The sequence below is a fragment of the Moschus berezovskii genome, chromosome 7 (genome assembly GCF_049115385.1).
Source record: "Moschus berezovskii isolate FMDL1 chromosome 7, NW_MosBer_1.0, whole genome shotgun sequence".
Classification (NCBI taxonomy): Eukaryota; Metazoa; Chordata; class Mammalia; order Artiodactyla; family Moschidae; genus Moschus; species Moschus berezovskii.
In genome coordinates, this window is record NC_142466.1 from 76,905,432 (window position 1) to 76,926,532 (window position 21,101).

At 41.7% G+C, this 21,101-nt stretch overlaps 1 protein-coding gene and 1 non-coding gene across 3 annotated transcripts in view; one reads left to right on the forward strand and one right to left on the reverse strand.

Moving 5' to 3' along the window:
• Positions 1 to 3,731: 3,731 nt before the first annotated feature.
• On the reverse strand, positions 3,732 to 3,838 carry LOC129557681 (U6 spliceosomal RNA). Its single transcript, XR_008686273.2, has one exon. It is a non-coding gene; the product is annotated as a U6 spliceosomal RNA (small nuclear RNA).
• Positions 3,839 to 4,051: 213 nt separating this feature from the next.
• Positions 4,052 to 21,101, forward strand: part of PIWIL2 (piwi like RNA-mediated gene silencing 2) — a 75,144-nt gene continuing 58,094 nt past the window's right edge. For both annotated transcript variants that reach the window (XM_055427183.2, XM_088837711.1), the window contains exons 1-9: positions 4,052 to 4,243; positions 5,964 to 6,051; positions 6,197 to 6,335; positions 6,835 to 7,029; positions 7,657 to 7,767; positions 10,008 to 10,125; positions 10,580 to 10,704; positions 11,550 to 11,630; positions 11,909 to 12,022. In XM_055427183.2, the coding sequence (XP_055283158.2) occupies positions 4,052 to 4,243; positions 5,964 to 6,051; positions 6,197 to 6,335; positions 6,835 to 7,029; positions 7,657 to 7,767; positions 10,008 to 10,125; positions 10,580 to 10,704; positions 11,550 to 11,630; positions 11,909 to 12,022 (1,163 nt within the window). The remainder of the gene's footprint in view (positions 4,244 to 5,963; positions 6,052 to 6,196; positions 6,336 to 6,834; positions 7,030 to 7,656; positions 7,768 to 10,007; positions 10,126 to 10,579; positions 10,705 to 11,549; positions 11,631 to 11,908; positions 12,023 to 21,101) is intronic.

A 21,101-nucleotide genomic window follows, 5' to 3' on the forward strand; every position in this document is an offset into this window, starting at 1 on the left:
CCTGAGGCCTCGCGAGAGGACGGGAACGCGACGTCTGGAGCATGTGGGCTTTTGGCGTGGTAGGCTCGTTGAGCGCTGGCTTCTCCTGAGGCGCAGCGAAGGTGCTCGGTGGGGTCCAGCGCCCGTGGGAGGGCGGGACACAGGTGTGGAAGACCAGGGAGGCAGAGGTCGCTCTGCTACAGGTCAGGTGCGCTCGCACTCAAGTTCTTGGTGGTAAGTTGGAGTCCCTGTGGCCCTCTCCCCCGCTCCCTTTGGGAAAGCGCGGAATGCGCGGAATCTGTGGGCCCCTGAGTGGAGGCTGGGCCTGGGGCGGGGGCGGGAAGTCGTTATTTGAGGTTGGAGGTGTAGGAGGAAGGCTGGCCCTCGAAAAGGTGGAAAGGAGGAGGGAGGAGGCTCTTGGCAGGGAGGTGGTTGAATGCGTTGAGCGTTCCTTGGGCAGGAACAGTGGGCCAGACTGCTGGCGGAGTCATGGTTTGGGGAATGATGCTTTCGCCAGGTGGAAGGAGTGCAGGGGCCTCCCCTTCTGGTTACATCCCAGTCATAGACCCCAGTCTGGATCTCGCACCTGTAGGAGTGCGGAACGTAGGCCTCGCCTGTCCTGGGATTCTTCCGGGTTGGGCCTTAGACTCAGCCAGCTATTTGTTAACTAATCAAAGGAGAAAATCCACAGTAAGGGAGGGCTTTCTGGAGGAGGTGCTTGAATCTGTAGAAGTGATGGTGGAGGTGAGAGAGGGGTGAAGAAAGAAGAGTATTCCAGAAATCCTGTAATTGGTAGGTGTCACGGTGCCTCTCAGTGTGTACTAGTTAGACTACTAATTGCTCTGGTTTCTTCCAATGGTGGTGGGAAGGTGTGAGCCAAGAGGTCAGGCTAACTGAAGAGGAGTTTGAACAATTATAGGGGAGAACTCTAGTAGCCTTTGAGGAGGAGGCATGCCTTTCCGTTTTAGTGTAAAAAATAATAGTTTGTATAAAAAAGTTTTGCCAAATCCTGAACCACATTCATCTGTAGAATTGACTTAGAAATTGTGTGTCAGCCTTTTTTTTATGTGCATGATCTGATTTCTCACTAATTTATAGTTAAGACAGGTTTGTAAAAATTAAGAGGCTTATTTGTTAATTACAGAAGCATCTTTGGGGATTGGGGTGAGTCAGGACAGTGAAAAAGAACCCCTGAAAGGAGGAGTCCTGGGCCTTTGCTAGGGGTCCAGTGGTTAAGACTCTATGCTTCCACTTCAGGAGGCATAGGTTCGATTCCTAGTTGGGGAACTAAGATCCTATATGCCCCTGAAAGTGAAAGTTGCTCAGTCATGTTGGACTCTTTGCAACCCCATGGACTATATAGTCCATCGAATTCTCCAGGCCAGAATACTGGAGTGGGTACCAGTTCCCTTCTCCAGGGGATCTTCCCAACCCAGGGATTGAACCCAGGTCTCCCACATTGCAGGCGGATTCTTTACCAGCTGAGCTACCAGGGAAGCCTGGCATGGCCTTTTAAAAAAAGAGGAGTCTTGAAGTCCGTAGATTATATAAAGTGATTTTGAAGAGGCTTAGTGAGTCTGAAACTTGAGGGCCGAGAAGAGCATCATCCCTGGTTACCTTGAGGGCAGGGGCAAGTGTTAAATGTCACCTGTGAGACTAAGCAGGAAGGCTCAAATCAGGAAGGGTCTATATGCTGGAGACCTCAGTTCTGATAGAGTTTGAGAAAAGAGCTCTGTTGAAAGGAACTGGATAAAAATTCAGAGAAGCACACTAAGGAATCAAGGAGGAGATGGAATAATTTACTATGAAAATAGACTGGAAAAAGACTAGGTCCCTGGTCAGTTCAGTTGCTCAGTCGTGTCCGACTCTTTGCAACCGCATGAATCACAGCACGCCAGACCTCCCTGTCCATCACCAACTCCCGGAGTTCACTCAAACTCATGTCCATCGAGTCGGTGATGCCATCCAGCCATCTCATTCTCTGTCGTCCCCGTCTCCTCCTGCCCCCAATCCCTCCCAGCATCAGAGTCTTTTCCAGTGAGTCAACTCGTCGCGTGAGGTGGCCAAAGTATTGGAGTTTCAGCTTTAGCATCAGTCCTTCCAATGAACACCAAGGATTGATCTCCTTTAGAATGGACTGGTTGGATCTCCTTGCAGTCCAAGGGACTCTCAAGAGTCTTCTCCAGCACCACAGTTCAAAAGCATCAATTCTTCGGTGATCAGCTTTCTTCACAGTCCAACTCTCACATCCGTACATGACCACTGGAAAAACCATAGCCTTGACTAGACGGACCTTGGTTGGCGAAGTAATGTCTCTGCTTTTTAATATGCTATCTAGGTTGGTCATAACTTTCCTTCCAAGGAGTAAGCGTCTTTTGATTTCATGGCTGCAGGTCCCTGGTTCAATTCAGTTCAGTTCAGTTCAGTCGCTCAGTCGTGTCCGACTCTCCACGACCCCAGGAATCACAGCACGCCAGGCCTCCCTGTCCACCACCAAATCCCGGAGTTCACTCAAACTCATGTCCACAGAGTCGGTGATGCCATCCAGCCATCTCACTCTCGGTCGACCCCTTCTCCTCCCGCCCCCAACCTTTCCCAGCATCAGAGTCTTTTCCAGTGAGTCATGAAGTGATGGGACCAGATGCCATGATCTTTGTTTTCTAATGTTGAGCTTCAAGCCAACCTTTTCACTCTCCTCTTTCACTTTCAACAAGAGGCTTTTGAGTTCCTCTTCACTTTCTGCCATAAGGGTAGTGTCATCTGCATATCTGAGATTATTGATATTTCTCCCAGCAATCTTGATTCTAGCTTGTGCTTCTTCCAGCCCAGCGTTCCTCATGATGTACTCTGCATATAAGTTAAATAAGCAAGGTGACAATATACAACCTTGACGCACTTCTTTTCCTATTTGGAACCAGTCTGTTGTTCCATGTACAGTTTTGACTGTTGCTTCCTGACCTGCATACAGGTTTCTCAAGAGGCAGGTCAGGTGGTCTGGGATTCCCATCTCTTTAAGAATGTTCCACCTCACGCGACGAAACAGTGTCAGACTTTATTTTTTTGGGCTCCAAAATCACTGCAGATGCTGATTGCAGCCATGAAATTAAAAGACGCTTGCTCCTTGGAAGGAAAGTTATGACCAACCTTGATAGTATATTGAAAAGCAGAGACATTACTTTGCCAACAAAGGTTCGTCTAGTCAAGGCTATGGTTTTTCCCATGGTCATGTATGGATGTGAGAGTTGGACTGTGAAGAAAGCTGATCGCTGAAGAATTGATGCTTTTGAACTGTGGTGTTGGAGAAGACTCTTGAGAGTCCCTTGTACCACCAGGAGATCCAACCAGTCCCTTCTAAAGGAGATCAATCCTGGGTGTTCATTGGAAGGTCCCTGGTAGAGAGGCCCAAAATAAAGCAAAACTGATAAGTATTTCTTGACAGAAAATTTTTGTGATATGTTAACTATATACTTACTTATAAAGCAAAATCATGCCCATACATAAAAAATGCTTCCTTCCCCAACTGGTAGTTAACTTGCAGGACTGAGTTTTCAAAGAAGCTCTTTGGGTAGAAAATATGAGTAAAATTAAGGAGGGTTTGGCCTTTAAGAGATTGCTGATTGAGAGTATTTAGAACATTCTGGGCTAAATAGAAACTTTTTTTTTTTTAATTGGAGGCTAATTACTTTATTGTATTGGTTCTGCTATACATTGACATGAATCTGCCCTGGGTGTACATGTGTTCCCCATCTTGAAAAAATATGGAATGCTTCACAAATTTGCATATCATCCTTGCGCAGGGGCCATGCTAATCTTCTCTGTATCCTTCCAGTTTTAGTATATGTGCTGCCGAAGTGAGCACTAAAGAGAAACTTTTGAATATAATATATTGTGAATATAGTATAGGAGTATCATTGGTCTGATCCGAAGTAGGTTGTTTTTTTCTTTTCTTTTCTTTTTTTTTGTGAGTCTGTTGTGAAGGAAAAGGGAACCCTTTGGGAATCATTTAAGCTATAAAATGTTGGCAGGTCATTAACAAGGACAGATTGACACCCATGTCCTCTGCAGCCTTACAATGGATCCTGTCCGACCACGCTTCAGGGGCCTGTCTCCTGTGCACCCATCTCAGCCTGTGCTGATGCCAGGCTCTTGGCCACAAGCTCCAAAACCTTTGGACCCAGCTCTGAGCAGGGCAGGACCTGCAGGCAGGGGCCGTGTGTTTGGAAAGCAAAAGGAGCCTAGTCCACAGAGTGGGCCAGTGCAAAAGGTAAGACCATGTCTGTATACATAGTAGCAGCATGCAGCTTATCATTAGAGCAAATAATGGATTTCAAGGTACTTAGGAAACTGGGAAGCCCTATATGAAAGCAAGGGTTGTTTTTATTTCCTCCTTTAACAAGTAGTTTCATCTTCTAGGAATATATTTCAAGTTCTTGAATTGCAGGTCTAGAAAAGTGCCTCATAATGAATGTTAGATGGACCTGGGTAAATGGCTTAGTTTCCTGGCTTCTAAAAGTATAAATATGTACATACATGACAGGTTTAGAGATACAACCTTAGTGTTTAGATTGTCACTCTGGGTTGGACTTTGTCGTATTAGCAGCCACTGTTGCCTCTAAGGTCGTAATTGTTAAGAATAGTTCTTTCAGAAGGCTCTTTGCCCAAATCTTAAAGAAAAAAAGGATCTTTGGCTATTGTTAGTGCTGTGTATATACTTACATGGATGTGCATTCTTAACCTCCTGATTATATAGTAATTTTTAAAATGGTTTTTGTCTGTAATTAACAAATTTCAAAGAATAGAGAGTTAGCAGATAGGAAGAACCTAATAATGCAGTTGTGACCATGTTAAGTAGTGTTGACCATGTTAGATGTAATGTGCTATAAAAAGAAACACTGATGACAGTAATCCTGTGTTTTCACTCAGATGGATTGCTTGAGTCTATATGTGGCAACTCTGATTGGTGTAACAGTGGTAAACTTCCAAGACTGCCACAGGAAAACAGTAACAAGTTTTGTTGAGGATTGTTTAAAACAAAAAAAACAAAAAACCCCAAGACTTCTGATACCCTTAAATGGCATGTTTTTTGGGAAAATTTATTAGCTGGTATGCTTGTGCCCTCTTACCTTAGGTGTACAGGAAATGAACTAGAAAAGTAGTTCTGTTGCATTTGGAATACTTATATTAAATCAGTTCAGTTGCACTGCTGCTGCTGCTGCGTCGCTTCAGTCGTGTCCAACTCTGTGCGACCCCATAGACAGCAGCCCACCAGGCTCCCCCGTCCCTGGGATTCTCCAGGCAAGAACACTGGAGTGGGTTGCCATTTCCTTCTCCAATGCATGAAAGTGAAAAGTGAAAGTGAAATCGCTTAGTCGTATCCGGACTCTTCACGACCCATGGACTGCAGCCTACCAGGCTCCTCCGTCCATGGAATTTTCTAAGCAAAAGTACTGGAGTGGGTTGCCATTGCTTTCTCCATTCAGTTGCTCAGTCCTGTCCAACTCTTTGTGACCCTATGGACTGCAGCACGCCGGGCTTCCCTGTCCATCATCAGTTGCTGGAGCTTGCTCAAACTCTGTCCATCGAGTCATTGATGCCATCCAACCATCTCATTCTCTGTCATCCCCTTCTCCTCCTGGCTTCAGTCTTTCCCAGTGTCAGGGTCTTTTCTAATGAATCAGTTCTTCGCATCAGGTTGCCAAAGTGTGAACTATATTTATGTTTGAAAACCTAATATGAACTATATTTATAAAATCATGAACTATATTTATGTTTAAAAGCCTAATATGACATAGTTATAAGTGTTCTTAAAGAAAACCATAAGGATTTAAACAATTTTTATGAGGTATTTTTATCCTTTATTCTTGACATTTATAGAATTTGAAGTGGATGATTTTTATTATTTACCAAGGTTTGAAGAAAATCAACAATATTTCTGGCCTTTTAAACTGTATCTTAGAATAACATTATTATTTGACTTTCTGTAGGAGTCTGTGGGTTTAGTGTCAATGTTTCGAGGACTGGGCCTTGAAACAGCATCCCAGACCCCTCTGAAACGGGAGATGCCTCCTTTAGGTATGTAGAAAACTAACTTGAGAAAATGTGATGTTGTGTATCATTGCTTTGTTCTTAAATTAACAAAATTTATCTTCAAAAAAATTACTGTATTTTACAAAATGTTCAGCTCACAGTTACAGCTGGGATCTGACTTTTCCTTTAGGTAGAGGCATTTTAGGTCTAGGCTTACCTACCAGTATGGCATGCAAGGACAAAGAAGAACCCCATCCCACTTTTCTGGATCCTTCATTGTTGGCAGCTGGGGATAGCAAGATGGCAGAGGCCTCCGTTGGTTGGAATAGGTGGGTAAAGTTGCTTCCTTGGGTAGCTATCAAATTTAGATGAAGTATCTCCCAGTCCAAAGAGAAACTCTAAAGTGGGTTGTATTGTCTCACAAGGAAACAGTGCATGGTTTCATGGTAAGAATGGGCATTTTCCAAAAGTAGTCAGTAACTGCTGACCCAGTCAGTCTTTGGACAAGGTAAAAGCAGTTTTCCACAGCACAGTTCACCACCCCGTTTGCCCTCTTAAGAAGTCAGACTGATGGTGCTGATTCTTTATCCCAGGTGGGTCAGACTTCCACATCAATTTCTGCTATGGAAGTTGGCCCTCAGAGTCCATATTAATAATAATTGATGAGTAAGTCTTGTTGGCGTATTGGATTCAGAGAGAATCCCAATGCTTGGGTCCCTTTTGCTGACTCCTCCAGGGAAAGAATGAGATTTGAAGACTCATTTAGTTGGGAGCATAGATAGAAGCATGATTGAGAAAGTCCTGATTTGTCTCTTTTCAACGATTCAGGATGCCCAGAAGAGGGAATTTGGATGCTTCTTTGTTACCAGTGGGAAGAATAGCTGGTGGTTTAGGCAGAGGAATATACAAGGCTCCTGGTGCTCTCAGCCTGCCTTTTCAGGATCCTGCCCAGCTCTCACCTCTGCCCCAGGCCCCACTATATTCTCTTGATAGCCCTCCACTTGTGACTGCAGAGCGCAAGAAGTAAGTCGGGAGTGCTGCCTTCTTGCTTGGGGATGATGTAGCGGAGGCCTTCTCATAGGATTGCACACCTTGTTCTCTCATAGGATTGCACACCCTGTTCTGTTGTGTCTAAAGTCCTCCCTTGTGGTAGGCACTGCAGGGTTGTTTGTTTTGTTTTCTGTCAGCGGGGAGAATGACAGAAGAGGTGGACAATTCCTGATGAGGTGAAATGGGCTTAGTGCTGATAATATATACCAGTCAACTCATGGCTTTTCATTTCCTTCCCAGTTCAGACATAGATAATTCCTTGTCATGTTGTAGATAAGGAAATTACCTGGGAAATACATTTCTGCTGTTCATTTTTCTCTACAGAACTAATTCTTATGTTCTTAGTTATCTGGCCTAGTTATTGCAGTGATATTACTAGGACGAATAGGGTGACCTTGCTGCTTTAATTAGAAATTGCAAGAATTTACCTTCTTTCTTTCAAAGCTTCTTTTGTATGTCTTGAGGGCCTGTGTACCTATAAAATACTACTTCCCCCAATCTATCTTTCCTTCTTTCTTTGCTTTCTTTGTATTTTTGTGGCATGGGCTGTTTGTTTTTGGTATCTGTGGATGCTTTTTATTTTTTTAATTTATTTTCTAGAGAGCTTTTTGTGAAGCAAGGATCAAAAGGAACACCTCAATCTTTGGGATTGAACCTTATCAAAATACAGTGTCATAATGAAGCAGTTTATCAATATCATGTGACTTTCAGGTATTCAAAGCTTCTCCCCTCCCTGTATTGTTTACTTCTTAGAGAGCAGTAAAGAAATAGTTCAATAGGAATAACTGAATTGTTTTGCTGTATAATTCCTGGTGCATTTACCCCCCTACAGAACTTCAAATACTTGCAATAAGTTTGAAATTAACTTTTCTGTGTGTCTGTTTAGCTGTATTACCAATCCAGCTTTTAACTTAGTAGGCACAATTTTATGCATGAGGTTAGAAGTGGATTTTCTTTGAAATTAATGAAACTTAAGTTCAGGGCCTTTTACTTGCATGGTACTCAGTCATATTGGACTCTTTGTGACCCTGTGGACTGTAGCCCACCAGGCTTCTCTGTCCATGGGATTTCCCAGGCAAGAATACTGGTATGGTTGCCATGCTCTCCTCCAGGGAATCTTCCCAATCTAACGATCAAACCTCTGTCTCTCAGGTCTCCTACATTGGCAGGCATATTCTTTACCAGAGGCACTACCTGGGAAGCCCCTTTACTTGCATAGACCCCTTCATAATCTTTTAACTTACCTTTTATTTGTATTCCCTTTTTTTAGTGTTATGGAGGGGAAAAAATAGATTAAAAGAACAAAGGGGAGCATGGGCCATGAGAAATAGTCAGTGAATTAGACACTTATTTTAAACGTTTGTAAGATGATTGAGAAACGAAATGCTAATTAGAGAGGGTAGCCGGATTGCTTTAAATATTTCTGTGAGGTAAGAAACCAGAGCTGAGCATGTATGACAAGAGAAGGAGCCAAGAAACTGGGTGAAATTGAACTCACAGGAGGTAGTGAGAATTGAACTCACAGAAGGTAGTGAGAATGGGCCTGTTCTAGAACATAAGGAACAGAGATGGGTGTTAATGCGAGGAGAGTGGACTGACAGCGGTTCCTGAAACAGAACTGGTGTGTGACTCCTCATGGACCTCTGCATTGACCAGGCTGTGGAGACAGCGTGGGTTCTGTACATTGTGAGATTGTAGTTGTGGACCTTTGAAGCTACAATGTGAAGAGAATACCGAGAGGATGCACTACAGTGACTGGTCATCCTGTGGATTCCTTGACAACATAGGGCTCTGAAAAGACTAACTCAAAAGTTGTCTGGGGCATAATGCCTTGTGTATATTAATATATGATTTTTTTTGAAAAAGCGTTTTGAAATGTGATGTTAGCATGTGAGTGCTTAGTTTTGGCGATGACTGTACTGGATTACTACCTGAACTTTTTGTAGTTTTTATCTTTCATCACATACTTGAACACTCTTGACCCTTTTTAGCCTTGGATTTGTTTAAACTTCGAAGTTGTAGGATAAGGTTGTGCCTTACTGTAATCTAATGGGAAAATCATTGTACAAAGTAGCTATTGGAATTTTTCAAAACTGTAAGATTTGTGCCAATGAATTGATAAAAAGTTGAAATTGTTGAGTGAAAAATTGTTAGACTAAAATACTGTTTTTTTTAAATGTATTTTTTTAAAAGTGTATATTTCTACAATGTTGGATCAGGGATTAGCAGACTATGGCAGGCCTGCCAGGCAAATCTGACCCACTGCCTATTTCTGTAATAAAGTGTTGCTAGAACATAGCCTTGCTTATTGGTTTACCTATGGTCTATAAGGCTTTTGTGCTATGTTAGCAGAGATGAGTAGTTACAGCAGAGACCATATGGCCTGTAAAACCTTTCTGTAGAAGTTGTTTGGCCCTCTGGTCTAAACTCTCGAAGAATGTACCCCGTCATTCTGAGGCAGTTATGTTTGAGTGAGGATTGTTTTTATTTTCTGTGAGCCTTGGATCAGAGTTCTTTTTTAATCAGATAGATATATTTGAATTGTTTAGTATGACCACTAGATGGAGCAGTAGTCACAAGTGCTGCTGTTGCTGCTGCTAAGTCACTTCAGTCGTGTCCGACTCTGTGTGACCCCATAGACGGCAGCCTACCAGGCTCCCCCGTCCCTGGGATTCTCCAGGCAAGAACACTGGAGTGGGCTGCCGTTTCCTTCTCCAGTGTGTGAAAGTGAAGTCGCTCAGTCGTGTCCGACCCTTAGCGACCCCACAGACTGCAGCCCACCAGGCTCCTCCATCCATGGGATTTTCTAGGCAAGAGTACTGGAGTGGCTTGCCATTGCCTTCTTCGAGTCACAAGTGACTGTTTCTCTAACAAACCTACTGTTGCTCTAACAAACCTACTGCCCTGCTGTAAAGTCACACTGAAGTAAAATCATCTTTATTATTTTCTAGCCCCAGCGTGGAGTGCAAAAGCATGAGGTTTGGCATGTTGAGGGACCATCAAACTGTCACCGGAAATGTCACTGCTTTTGATGGATCCATTCTCTATCTACCCGTTAAGCTTCAGCAAGTGAGACCAAATAGGAAATGCATTTTGGGACGAAGCCAGAGTGGTGGGAAATCATAGTGTCCCTGAACATTTGAGTTGGACTTTCCTTTTGTGAGAGGGAGGGCTGACTTCTTTACAATCAAGAAATTGCAAACTGAGAAACTTTTTATATAAGAGTTCTTTCTAGTTCCTTCTTTCTTTAAGAGGAGTGGTTGGAAGCCTTTGACCTCAGTGACAAAGAATACTGTAAGATTTCAAAATCACGAGGCTCTATTGCTAGTTCTCCATTGGGTGTCTCTTTCCAAATCCTCTTGTAAATCCTGCTTGTCCTGCTGTGATTTGTCTAGTGTGGACAGCAAAGTAACAGAAAAAAATAAAACATGAATAAGATATGTTAGTGTTCTAGAACACAAGTTGGATTAGATTAGGGCTTGGTAATGGCATTTCTTTTTACATACATATGTTTATTTGTTAGGTTCTTGAGTTAAAGAGTCAAAGGAAAACTGACAGTGCTGAGATCACCATTAAGATTCAGTTGACAAAGATCCTGGAGCCCTGTTCTGACTTGTGCATTCCCTTCTACAATGTTGTATTTCGTCGGTGAGAAATGGCTAAAGTCTTATTTTCTTTAACCTCAGTCTTTGTAACAGAGCTTTTCAGGAGCCGTGGATGGTATTAAAACTACAGGGTGTATATAGAGAGTTTGGAAACATTTAATAAATAAATGCATGACATTAAAGGCTAACTTATCTCGGGTGATTGGATAGATTGGGGTATATGAAAGTAGGTCTGAGGTGGTTGGCTGAAGGAAATGGGTTCCTTTGATTCATTCAGGAACTTTAAAAGCAAATGTTGATGGTGTATATTTAATGATGTTACATTAAACACCATGTTGGGTCTACATGAAGAGGTAATGTGTAAAAATTTTTGCTAGAATTTCTCTCGGTCCTTTGAAGGTTTGGATATAGACAGCTCATAATTTTTTATTTTTACTCTTCTGAAAACTCTCAAATTTTCATGAAACTGTTATTCCCAAACCACTTCTTTTATAAAACACAAAACCTGATTTCTACTTAGTAAGCTGAACTGCTAGGAACAAGCATAACTTCCTGTGCCAGACTGATATTCACAAATTTAGAAATGGACTCTCTTGTGCTATTTTTAGTTAATAGGGTAAAGTAATGTAAATTGAGCTAGGGAAGTCAACTTGATTTTTGGTTACCTACTTAGGAGATAAAAGCTGCAATCATTTGCATATACAGTGAGATAAATGCTTTGGTAATTTTTATTTTCCTTTTGGTAAGAATGTTCTGTACATAAAAGCTATATTGTGCAAAGAGCATCAGCCTTTCTGCTTTTTTAGGCTTCCAAAGGAAAATGTAGCTAAGAGCACTTGAACTTATAAATCTTCTACTGGAAAACTCATTCTTTGCTCTTTATTTCAGGGTAATGAAACTTTTAGATTTGAAGCTTGTGGGAAGAAACTTCTATGACCCTACAAGTGCTATGGTACTGCAGCAACACAGGTTGGTGGTGGTTTCTTCCTCAGTTTTGAATGTTCTGCAAAGAAAATTTTGATTGCAATCACTGTATCAGTTTTTTATGATAGCAGGTACAATTTGTGAGTTAATTAAGTGTTTTATTAAGTTATAGTGATGCTGACTTCATGAGAAAGCACTTCCTATTGCTTTCTCATTGTTACTGGCTAGGGGCAGTATCTGCCCAAAGTATTGCCTCAAATGGGGGCATGGAAATATCCATGGTTCTTTTAGCATCCCAGGGTAAAGGCCATCTCTGTTTTCAGATTGCAGATCTGGCCGGGCTATGCAGCCAGCATCCGGAGGACAGATGGAGGTCTTTTCCTGCTAGCCGATGTCTCCCATAAGGTCATTCGGAATGATTCTGTGCTGAACATCATGTGAGTGGATGGATGGTGGGAATCTGCCTTTAACAAGTTAACAATTTTCTGAGAAGTTCAGTAGTAGCTGCTAATAAATACACATTTAGCCATTGTTCTTTTGGGGTTTTAAATTGTAGAACAAATTAAAGATACTGAATGGATGTGGTTTTTCCATGAGTCCTACCAAGATAGACATCTGAATAGAGACCTGCTGTGCTTAGACTGAAGAGGAATGTATCTAAGTCTCTGGTTGAGAAGACTTGGTGTAATATACACAGACCCTGAGTTTTTGTTTCAAAGTATTACTCTAGTAAATATTTACTGTAGTAAATACAGATGTGTACAATTTATAATGGCTACATGAAATCCTACCTTATACATAAATCTGTGTGCATCTGTAATTTTTTTTTAATTTGGGTGCCTAGAAGTGGAATTACTTAATGGAAAGGCCAAATACTTTAGACTTGAACTATTTACTATATTTAAATACATATTGATTGATTAGCCTCTAGAAAACTTTATTTTCTCACCAGTTATGTATAACTGCTAGGCTTATCAGGCTCATGAATCTTTGCTTATTGGATAAATTCATTCATTTCATCAACATGGATTTATAGCGCTCCAGTTTGTGAGTTTGGGGACTTTGCAGTTAACAAAACAAAGATCCCTCTCCTTATGGAGTTTGCATTGTAGTCAGGTGAAATAAATAGTAAATAAAAAACATAATAAGTAAATTGTGTAGTGTACTAGAAATGATGCAAGCTATGGAAGAAAAAATAGGTAGAACACAGGGTAGGAGAGATCAGTAGTCTGTGGGATGAGGTGCATTGGGATAGAGAGCCATCATTTAAGTGGTATGTCAAGCTCAATGGAACCAACACTTGGAACAGGTGAGGGAGTTAACCAGGTGAAGATACTGGCTAAGGGCATTCTTGTTAGAGGGACAACTGAGGTACAGACCTGAGTTAGAAGTATGCCTGACTTTTCGAGAAGCAACAGAGAATCCAGGTTGGCTAGAACAGAGCAAGTGAAGTGAGACCAGTGGGAAGTTGGAGTAGATGGAGGGACTGAGGATGTAGAGCTTGGTAAGTCTGTTGTGAAGATTTTCACTTTTACTGTGGACGAAACATAGGGCTTATAGCCAGGAGTGGTACAGTGTGACTTGAGTTGTGAAAGGATCCCTCTCGTTAACTGCCTGGCGAGTAGGCTTGGTGGGATGGGGTCAAAGTGAGGAAACTAGCCAGAAAGCTCTTGTAATAATCAGTGGAGAAGTGAGGGTGGCAACAGTGGTGGTAGTGAGAGGTGGTTGACCTTTGGATATGATCTGAAAGTAGTGCCCAGGCCATTTCCCAGCGGGATGTGGGTTGTGAGAGCAAGCGAGAGGATGACTTGGATTTTTTTGAATGAAATTGTAATGGTTTATTCTGTCTCTTCTAGACTCTGTCTTCATGTCTTCAAGTGTACAGGAATGTTAAATAAAAATAGATGTCTTTGAATTCACTCCTTTTCTTTATGGTTTCTGTCTTTGTTTCTCTGCTTAGAAAGGTCTGAAAAAGTGAAAGTGTTAGTTGCTAAGTTGTGTCCAACTCTTTGTAACCGCCTAGACTGTAGCCCACCAGGCTCTTCTGTCCATGGAATTCTCCAGGCAAGAATACTGGAGTGGATTGCCATTCCCTTCTCCAGGGGATCTTCCTGACCCAGGGATGGAACCCAGGTCTACTACTTGCTTTATTTTTATTTCCAGTGTTTTAAACCTTCTGGAACTTATCTTGGTATGATGTTAGGATTATCACAATTGTTTTGGTACTGTTACACAATATAGTGAAAAACATTTTGTATTTTAAGTATTTCTATTGATGAATCAACTATCAATGTTACTTTTTTTTTGATAGTTTTCAGCAGTTTCACTATAGAGGTATATCTTATTTTATTGTGCAGTGCATTATAGTGTTCTACAAAATGAAAGTTTTGTTTGTTATGATGATATTTGGTATTACTGTTACAGAAAGGTTACAACTTGCTGAAGGCTCAGATGATGGCTAGCATTTTTTAGCAATAAAGTCTTTTTTAATTAAGATGTGTCACATTTTTAGACATAATGATGTTGCATACTTAATAGACTACACTATAGTATGAACTCTATTATGCACTGTTCTGTGCTCACTCAGTCATGTCTAACTCGCTGCTGCCCCTTGACTGGAGCCTGCCAGGCTTCTCTGTCCATGGGATTTCTCAGGCAAGAATACTGGAATGGGTTGCCATTCCCTTCTCCAGGGGGCCTTCCCTACCAGGGATTGAGCCTTCATATCCTGCGTTGGCAGGCAGGTCCTTTATCACAGAGCCACCAGGGAAGCCCTTTATATGCATTGTGCTGTGCTGTTCTTAGTCTCTCACTCTAGTCCGACTCTTTGCGACCCCATGGACTGTAGCCTCCAGGCTTCTCTGTCCATGGGGATTCTCCAGGCAAGAATACTGGAGTGGGTTGCCATTTCCTCCTCCAGAGAATCTTCCCAACCCAGGGATCGAACCCAGGTCTCCCACATTGCAGGCGGCTTCTTTACCATCTGAGCCACCAGGGAAACCTTATATGCACTGCCAAGTCACTTCAGTCGTGTCCGACTCTGTGTGACCCCATAGACGGAAGCCCACCAGGCTCCCCCGTCCCTGGGATTCTCCAGGCAAGAACACTGGAGTGGGTTGCCATTTCCTTCTCCAATGTGTGAAAGTGAAAAGTGAAAGTGAAGTTGCTCAGTCGTGTCCGACCCTTAGCGACCCCACAGACTGCAGCCTACCAGGCTCCTCCATCCATGGGATTTTCTAGGCAAGAGTACTGGAGTGGCTTGCCATTGGAAGCCAAAAATTTTGTGTGACTTGCTTTATTGTAGCCATCTTGAACTTAATCACGGTGTCTCCAAGGAATACCTGTAGCGTGTCTAGATGTGGTTTCCTGGTATTTCCGTGCTTGGCTCTTGCCTCGAGCTTGGGCTGGCTTTATTGGCTGCCTCCTTTCTTTGCTGTGCTGGATCTTGGTTGTGGTATGTGGGCTCCTCATTGCCGCGCGTGGGCTTTCTCTAGTTGTGATGTGCAGGAGTGTCTGGTTGCAGTGCAGGGGCTGTTTGTTGTAGTGTGCTGGCTTCTCTTCTCGTGGCCTGCAGACTTAATTGCTTCTCGACATGTGGGATCTTAGTTCCCTCAACAGGGATCGAGCCTATGTCCTCTGCTTTGAAAAGTGGATTCTCTACCACTGGACCACCAGGAAAGTCCCTGACTTATTTCTAATGATTGAAAACTGGCAACAAACAGCCCAGTCAAAAAATGGGCAAAAGACCTAAATAGACATTTCTCCAAAGAAGGCATACAGATGGCCAACAGATACAATAAAAGATGCTCAGAATCACTAATCATTAGAGAAATGCAATAAGAACTACAATGAGATATCACCTCACTCTGGTCAGAGTGATCATCATCAAGAATTCTACAAATAATAAATGCTGGAAATGGTGTGGAGCAAAAGGCACCCTCCTCAACATTGTTGGTGGGAATGTAAATTGGTGTAGCCACAATGGAGAGTATGGAGGTTCCTTAAAAAACTATATGATCCAGCAATTCCATTCCTGGGCATATATCAAGAGAAAACTCTTTAATTTGAAATAACACATCTACTCCAGTGTTCATCAGTTCAATTTAGTTCAGTCGCTCAGTCGTGTCCGACTCCTTGCGACCCCATGAATCACAGCACGCCAGGCCTCCCTGTCCATCACCAACTCCCGGAGTTCACTCAAACTCATGTCCATCGGGTCGGTGATCCAACCAGCCATCTCATTCTCTGTCGTCCCCATCTCCTCCCGCCCCCAATCCCTCCCAGCATCAGACTCTTTTCCAGTGAGTCAACTCGTCGCATGAGGTGGCCAAAGTATTGGAGTTTCAGCTTTAGCATCAGTCCTTCCAATGAACACCCAGGATTGATCTCCTCCAGAATGGACTGGTTGGATCTCCTTGCAGTCCAAGGGACTCTCAAGAGTCTTCTCCAGCACCACAGTTCAGAAGCATCAATTCTTAACACAAGGAATCAACTTAGATATCCATTGACAGATAAATGGATAAAGGTGATACAGTATATATATATATATATATATATATATATATATGTATGTATACAATGGAGTATTCAGTTCAGTTCAGTTCAGTCGCTCAGTCGTGTCCGACTCTCCGCGACCCCATGAATCACAGCACGCCAGGCCTCCCTGTCCATCACCAACTCCCGGAGTACACTCAAACTCATGTCCACAGAGTCGGTGATGCCATCCAGCCATCTCATTCTCCGTCGTCCCCTTCTCCTCCCGCCCCCAACCTTTCCCAGCATCAGAGTCTTTTCCAGTGAGTCAACTCGTCTCATGAGGTGGCCAAAGTATTGGAGTTTCAGCTTTAGCATCAGTCCCTCCAATGAACATCCAGGATTGATCTCCTTTAGAATGGACTGGTTGGATCTCCTTGCAGTATAAGGGACTCTCAAGAGTCTTCTCCAACACCACAGTTCAAAAGCATCGATTCTTCGGCGATCAGCTTTCTTCACAGTCCAACTCTCACATCCATACATGACCACGGGAAAAACCATTGCCTTGACTAGACGGACCTTGGTCGGCAAAGTAATGTCTCTGCTTTTTAATATACTATCAAGGTTGGTCATAACTTTCCTTCCAAGGAGCAAGCGTCTTTTAATTTCATGGCTGCAATCAGCATCTGCAGTGATTTTGGAGCCCAAAAAAACAAAGTCTGACACTGTTTCCATTGTTTTTCCATCTATTTCCCATGAAGTGATGGGACCAGATGCCATGATCTTTGTTTTCTGAATGTTGAGCTTCAAGCCAACCTTTTCACTCTCCTCTTTCACTTTCATCAAGAGGCTTTTGAGTTCCTCTTCACTTTCTGCCATAAGGGTAGTGTCATCTGCATATCTAAGGTTATTGATATTTCTCCCAGCAATCTTGATTCCAGCTTGTGCTTCTTCCAGCCCAGCGTTCCTCATGATGTACTCTGCATATAAGTTAAATAAGCAAGGTGACAATATACAACCTTGACGTACACCTTTTCCTATTTGGAACCAGTCTGTTGTTCCATGACCGGTTCTAACTGTTGCTTCCTGACCTGCATACAGGTTTCTCAAGAGGCAGGTCAGGTGGTCTGGGATTCCCATCTCTTTCAGAATGTTCCACAGTTTATTGTGATCCACACAGTCAAAGGCTTTGGCATAGTCAATGAAGCAGAAATAGATGTTTTTCTGGAACTCTCTTGCTTTCTCCATGATCCAGCGGATGTTGGCAATTTGATCTCTGGTGCCTCTGCCTTTTCTAAAACCTGCTTGAACATCTGGGAGTTCACGGTTTACATACTGCTGAAGCCTGGCTTGGAGAATTTTGAGCATGACTTTACTAGCGTGTGAGATGAGTGCAATTGTGCGGTAGTTTGAGCATTCTTTGGCATTGCCTTTCTTTGGGATTGGAATGAAGACTGACCTCTTCCAGTCCTGTGGCCACTGCTGAGTTTTCCAAATCTGCTGGCATATTGAGTGCAGCACTTTCACAGCATCATCTTTCAAGACTTGAAATAGCTCAACTGGAATTCCATCACCTCCACTAGCTTTGTTCGTAGTGATGCTTTCTAAGGCCCACTTGACTTCACATTCCAAGATGTCTGGCTCTAGGTCAGTGATCACATTATCGTGACTATCTTGGTCGGGAAGATCTTTTTTGTACAGTTCTTCTGTGTATTCCTGCCACCTCTTCTTAATATCTTCTGCTTCTGTTAGGTCCATACCATTTCTGTCCTTTATCGAGCCCATCTTTGCATGAAAAGTTCCCTTGGAATCTCTAATTTTCTTGAAGAGGTCTCTTGTTTTTCCTATTCTGTTGTTTTCCTCTATTTCTTTGCATTGATCACTGAGGAAGGCTTTCTTATCTCTCCTTGCTATTCTTTGGAACTCTACTCACCCATAAAGAATGAAATAATGCCATTTGCAGTGACATAGATGGACCTTGAGATTATCATATTAAATGAAGTAAGTTAGAGAAAGACATATATATGGTATGACTTATATGTGAAATATTAAAAAAAGTTACAAATGAACTTAGTTACAAACCAGAAATAGATTCATAGACATAGAAAACAAACTTACGGTAACCAAAGGGGAAAAGATAAATTAGGAGTTTAAAATTAACATAAACACAATACTATTTACAAAATAAACAAGAAAGATCTTCTGTATATCACAGGGAACTATATTCAGTATCTTAGAAAAGAATCTGAAAAAGAGTACATACATATAATTGAATCACTTTGCTATACACTTGAAACTAACACAACATTATAAATCAACTGTACTTCAATGAAAAAAGAGAATATGGCAGAAGGGATCAGATAGAATATCACTTTAAAAAAATTGAAATGTAGTTGACATATAATGTGTTAATTTCAAGTGTGCTGCATAATGATATATGTAAATATTATGAAATGGTCACCACAATAAGTCATTGAGTCTCGTTAGCATCCGTTACCAGACAGTTACAAATTTTTTTTTGTGGTGAAAACTTAAGATTTGAAAGCAGCTTTAAAATACACAGTGTACTATTATTAACTATAGTCACCATGTTGTATATTACATTCTTAGGACATATTTACTTTATAACTGGAAATTTGTATCTTTTGCCTGTCTTCACCCATTTCATCTATTTCCTGTCCCCTGCCTCTGGCAACCACCAGCCTCTTCTCTATATGGATGAATTGAAGGTTTAGTTCCTTCCTTCCTCCCTTCCTCCTTTCCTTTCATTTCATACATACATGAAATCATATAATAATTGTCTTTCTTTGTCTGATTTATTTCTCTTAGCATAATACCCTCACGGTCCATCCATGTTGTCCCAAATAGCAGGATTTCCTTCTTTATAGCTGAATAATACTGCATTGTATGTTCATGTGTGTGTGTTTAAATAATATGGTTTCTTTTTCCATTCATCTGTTCGTGGATACTTAGGATGCTTCCACGTCTTGGCTTTTGTAAATAGTACTGCAGCAAACATGGGAGTGTATGTATCTTTTTTGAGTTGGTGTTTTTATTTCCTTCAGATAAATACCCAGAAGTGGAATTGCTGAATCGTGTGGTGATTCTATTTTTAGTTTTTTGAGGAACCTCCATACTGTTTTTCAGTGGCTGCACTAATTTACATCGCCTCACAAGTGTATAAGGGTTCCCTTTTCACCACATCCTCACCAATACTTACTTCTTGTATTTTTGATAATAGCCATTCTAACATGTGAAGTGAGCTCATTGTGGGTTTGATTTGCATTTTCTTGATGAGTAATGGTGTGAGCACCTTTTCATGTACCTGTTGACCATTTGTATGCCTTCTTTGGAGAAATAGCTCTTCATATCCTTTGCCCATTCTTTAATCAGACTGTTTTCTTTTTGTTGTTGTTGAGTTGTATGAGTTTATTACATATTTTGGATATTAACTCCTTATCAGGTATGTGACCTGCAAATATTCTCTAGCATTCTGTAGGTTGTCTTTTCATTTTGCTGATGGTTTCCTTTGCTGTGCAGAAGTTTTTTGGTTTGTTGTAGTCCCACTTGTTAATTTTGCCTTTGCTGCCTTTGCTTTTGGTGTCAGTGGATGTCACTTCTGAGGTGAGGTATAAGAAGACTATGGCATCTGTCTTGGGTACTCTTTCTTGCTGTCTTGGGTCACTCACCCTGGGGAAACCAGCTGCCAGGTTGTGGAGCAGGCCAGTGAAGTGAACTTAGAATCAGAGCCTTCTTTGGTTGAGCTTTGACATGTCTATAGCCCTGGTTGCCACCTGGCTTGCAGCCTTGTGAAAAACCCTGAGACACTCAACTAAGCCACACCCAAATTACTGACCCTTTGAAACTGTGAGGTAATAAATATGTGTGATCCTTTTTAACAGATTTATTAAGACATGATTCACACAACATTCAGTACCTATTTTAACTGTGGCTTAATATAAGTCACATAGTTGTACATCCATCAGTGCAGTCAACTGTAGAACATTTTCATGGCCTCAGAAAGAAATCCTGCACCTCTTAGCTATCACTTCTCAATTCCCTCTTCTTCCCCCAGACCTCAGCAACCACTAATATACTTTGTATGTCTATATATTGACCTACTCTGGACATTTTATATAAATAGGGTCATGTAATGTATGTGTAATAATTTTTGACTTGGCGTGTTTTTAAGGTTCATCCATGTTGTGATATGTATTGGTACTTCATTCCTTTTCAGTGGCTGAATAATATTCCATTGAATGGATATATATCTTATGTTGTTTTATACATTTGTTTAGAGACAGACATTAGTGTTGTTTTCACTAGAGAACTATTGCAGATAACACTGCTATGAATATTCAGGCACAAGTGTTTCCTGTGGACTTATGTTTTCATTTCTTTTCTGTAAACACCTGTGAAACTGCTGGATCATATGTTAACTTTATGTTTCACCATTTGAGGAACTGCTAGAATATTTTCCAAAAGTGACTCTACTGTTTTACATTCCCATCAGCAGTGTGTGAGGGTTATGCTTTGTCCATATCCTCACCAACATGTATTATCTGTGTTTATGATTCTCATCATTCAGGTGGTTGGAAATGGTGTAGTTTTGATTTGTATTTCACTGATGATTAATGATATAGAAAATATGTTTCTGTGCTTATTGGCCATTTGTATATCTTTTTTGAAGAAATGTCTATTCAGATACTTTGCCTGCTTTTTAAATGAAATCATTTGTCTTTTTATTATTAAGTTGCAAGATTTCTTTATATATTCAAGGTTCAGTTCAGTTCAGTCGCTCAGTCGTGTCCGACTCTCCGTGACCCCATGAATCATAGCGTGCCAGGCCTCCCTGTCCATCACCAACTCCCGGAGTTGACTCAAACCCATGTCCACAGAGTCGGTGATGCCATCCAGCCATCTCATTCTCGGTCGTCTCCTTCTCCTCCCGCCCCCAACCTTTCCCAGCATCAGAGTCTTTTCCAGTGAGTCAACTCGTCGCATGAGGTGGCCAAAGTATTGGAGCTTCAGCTTTAGCATCAG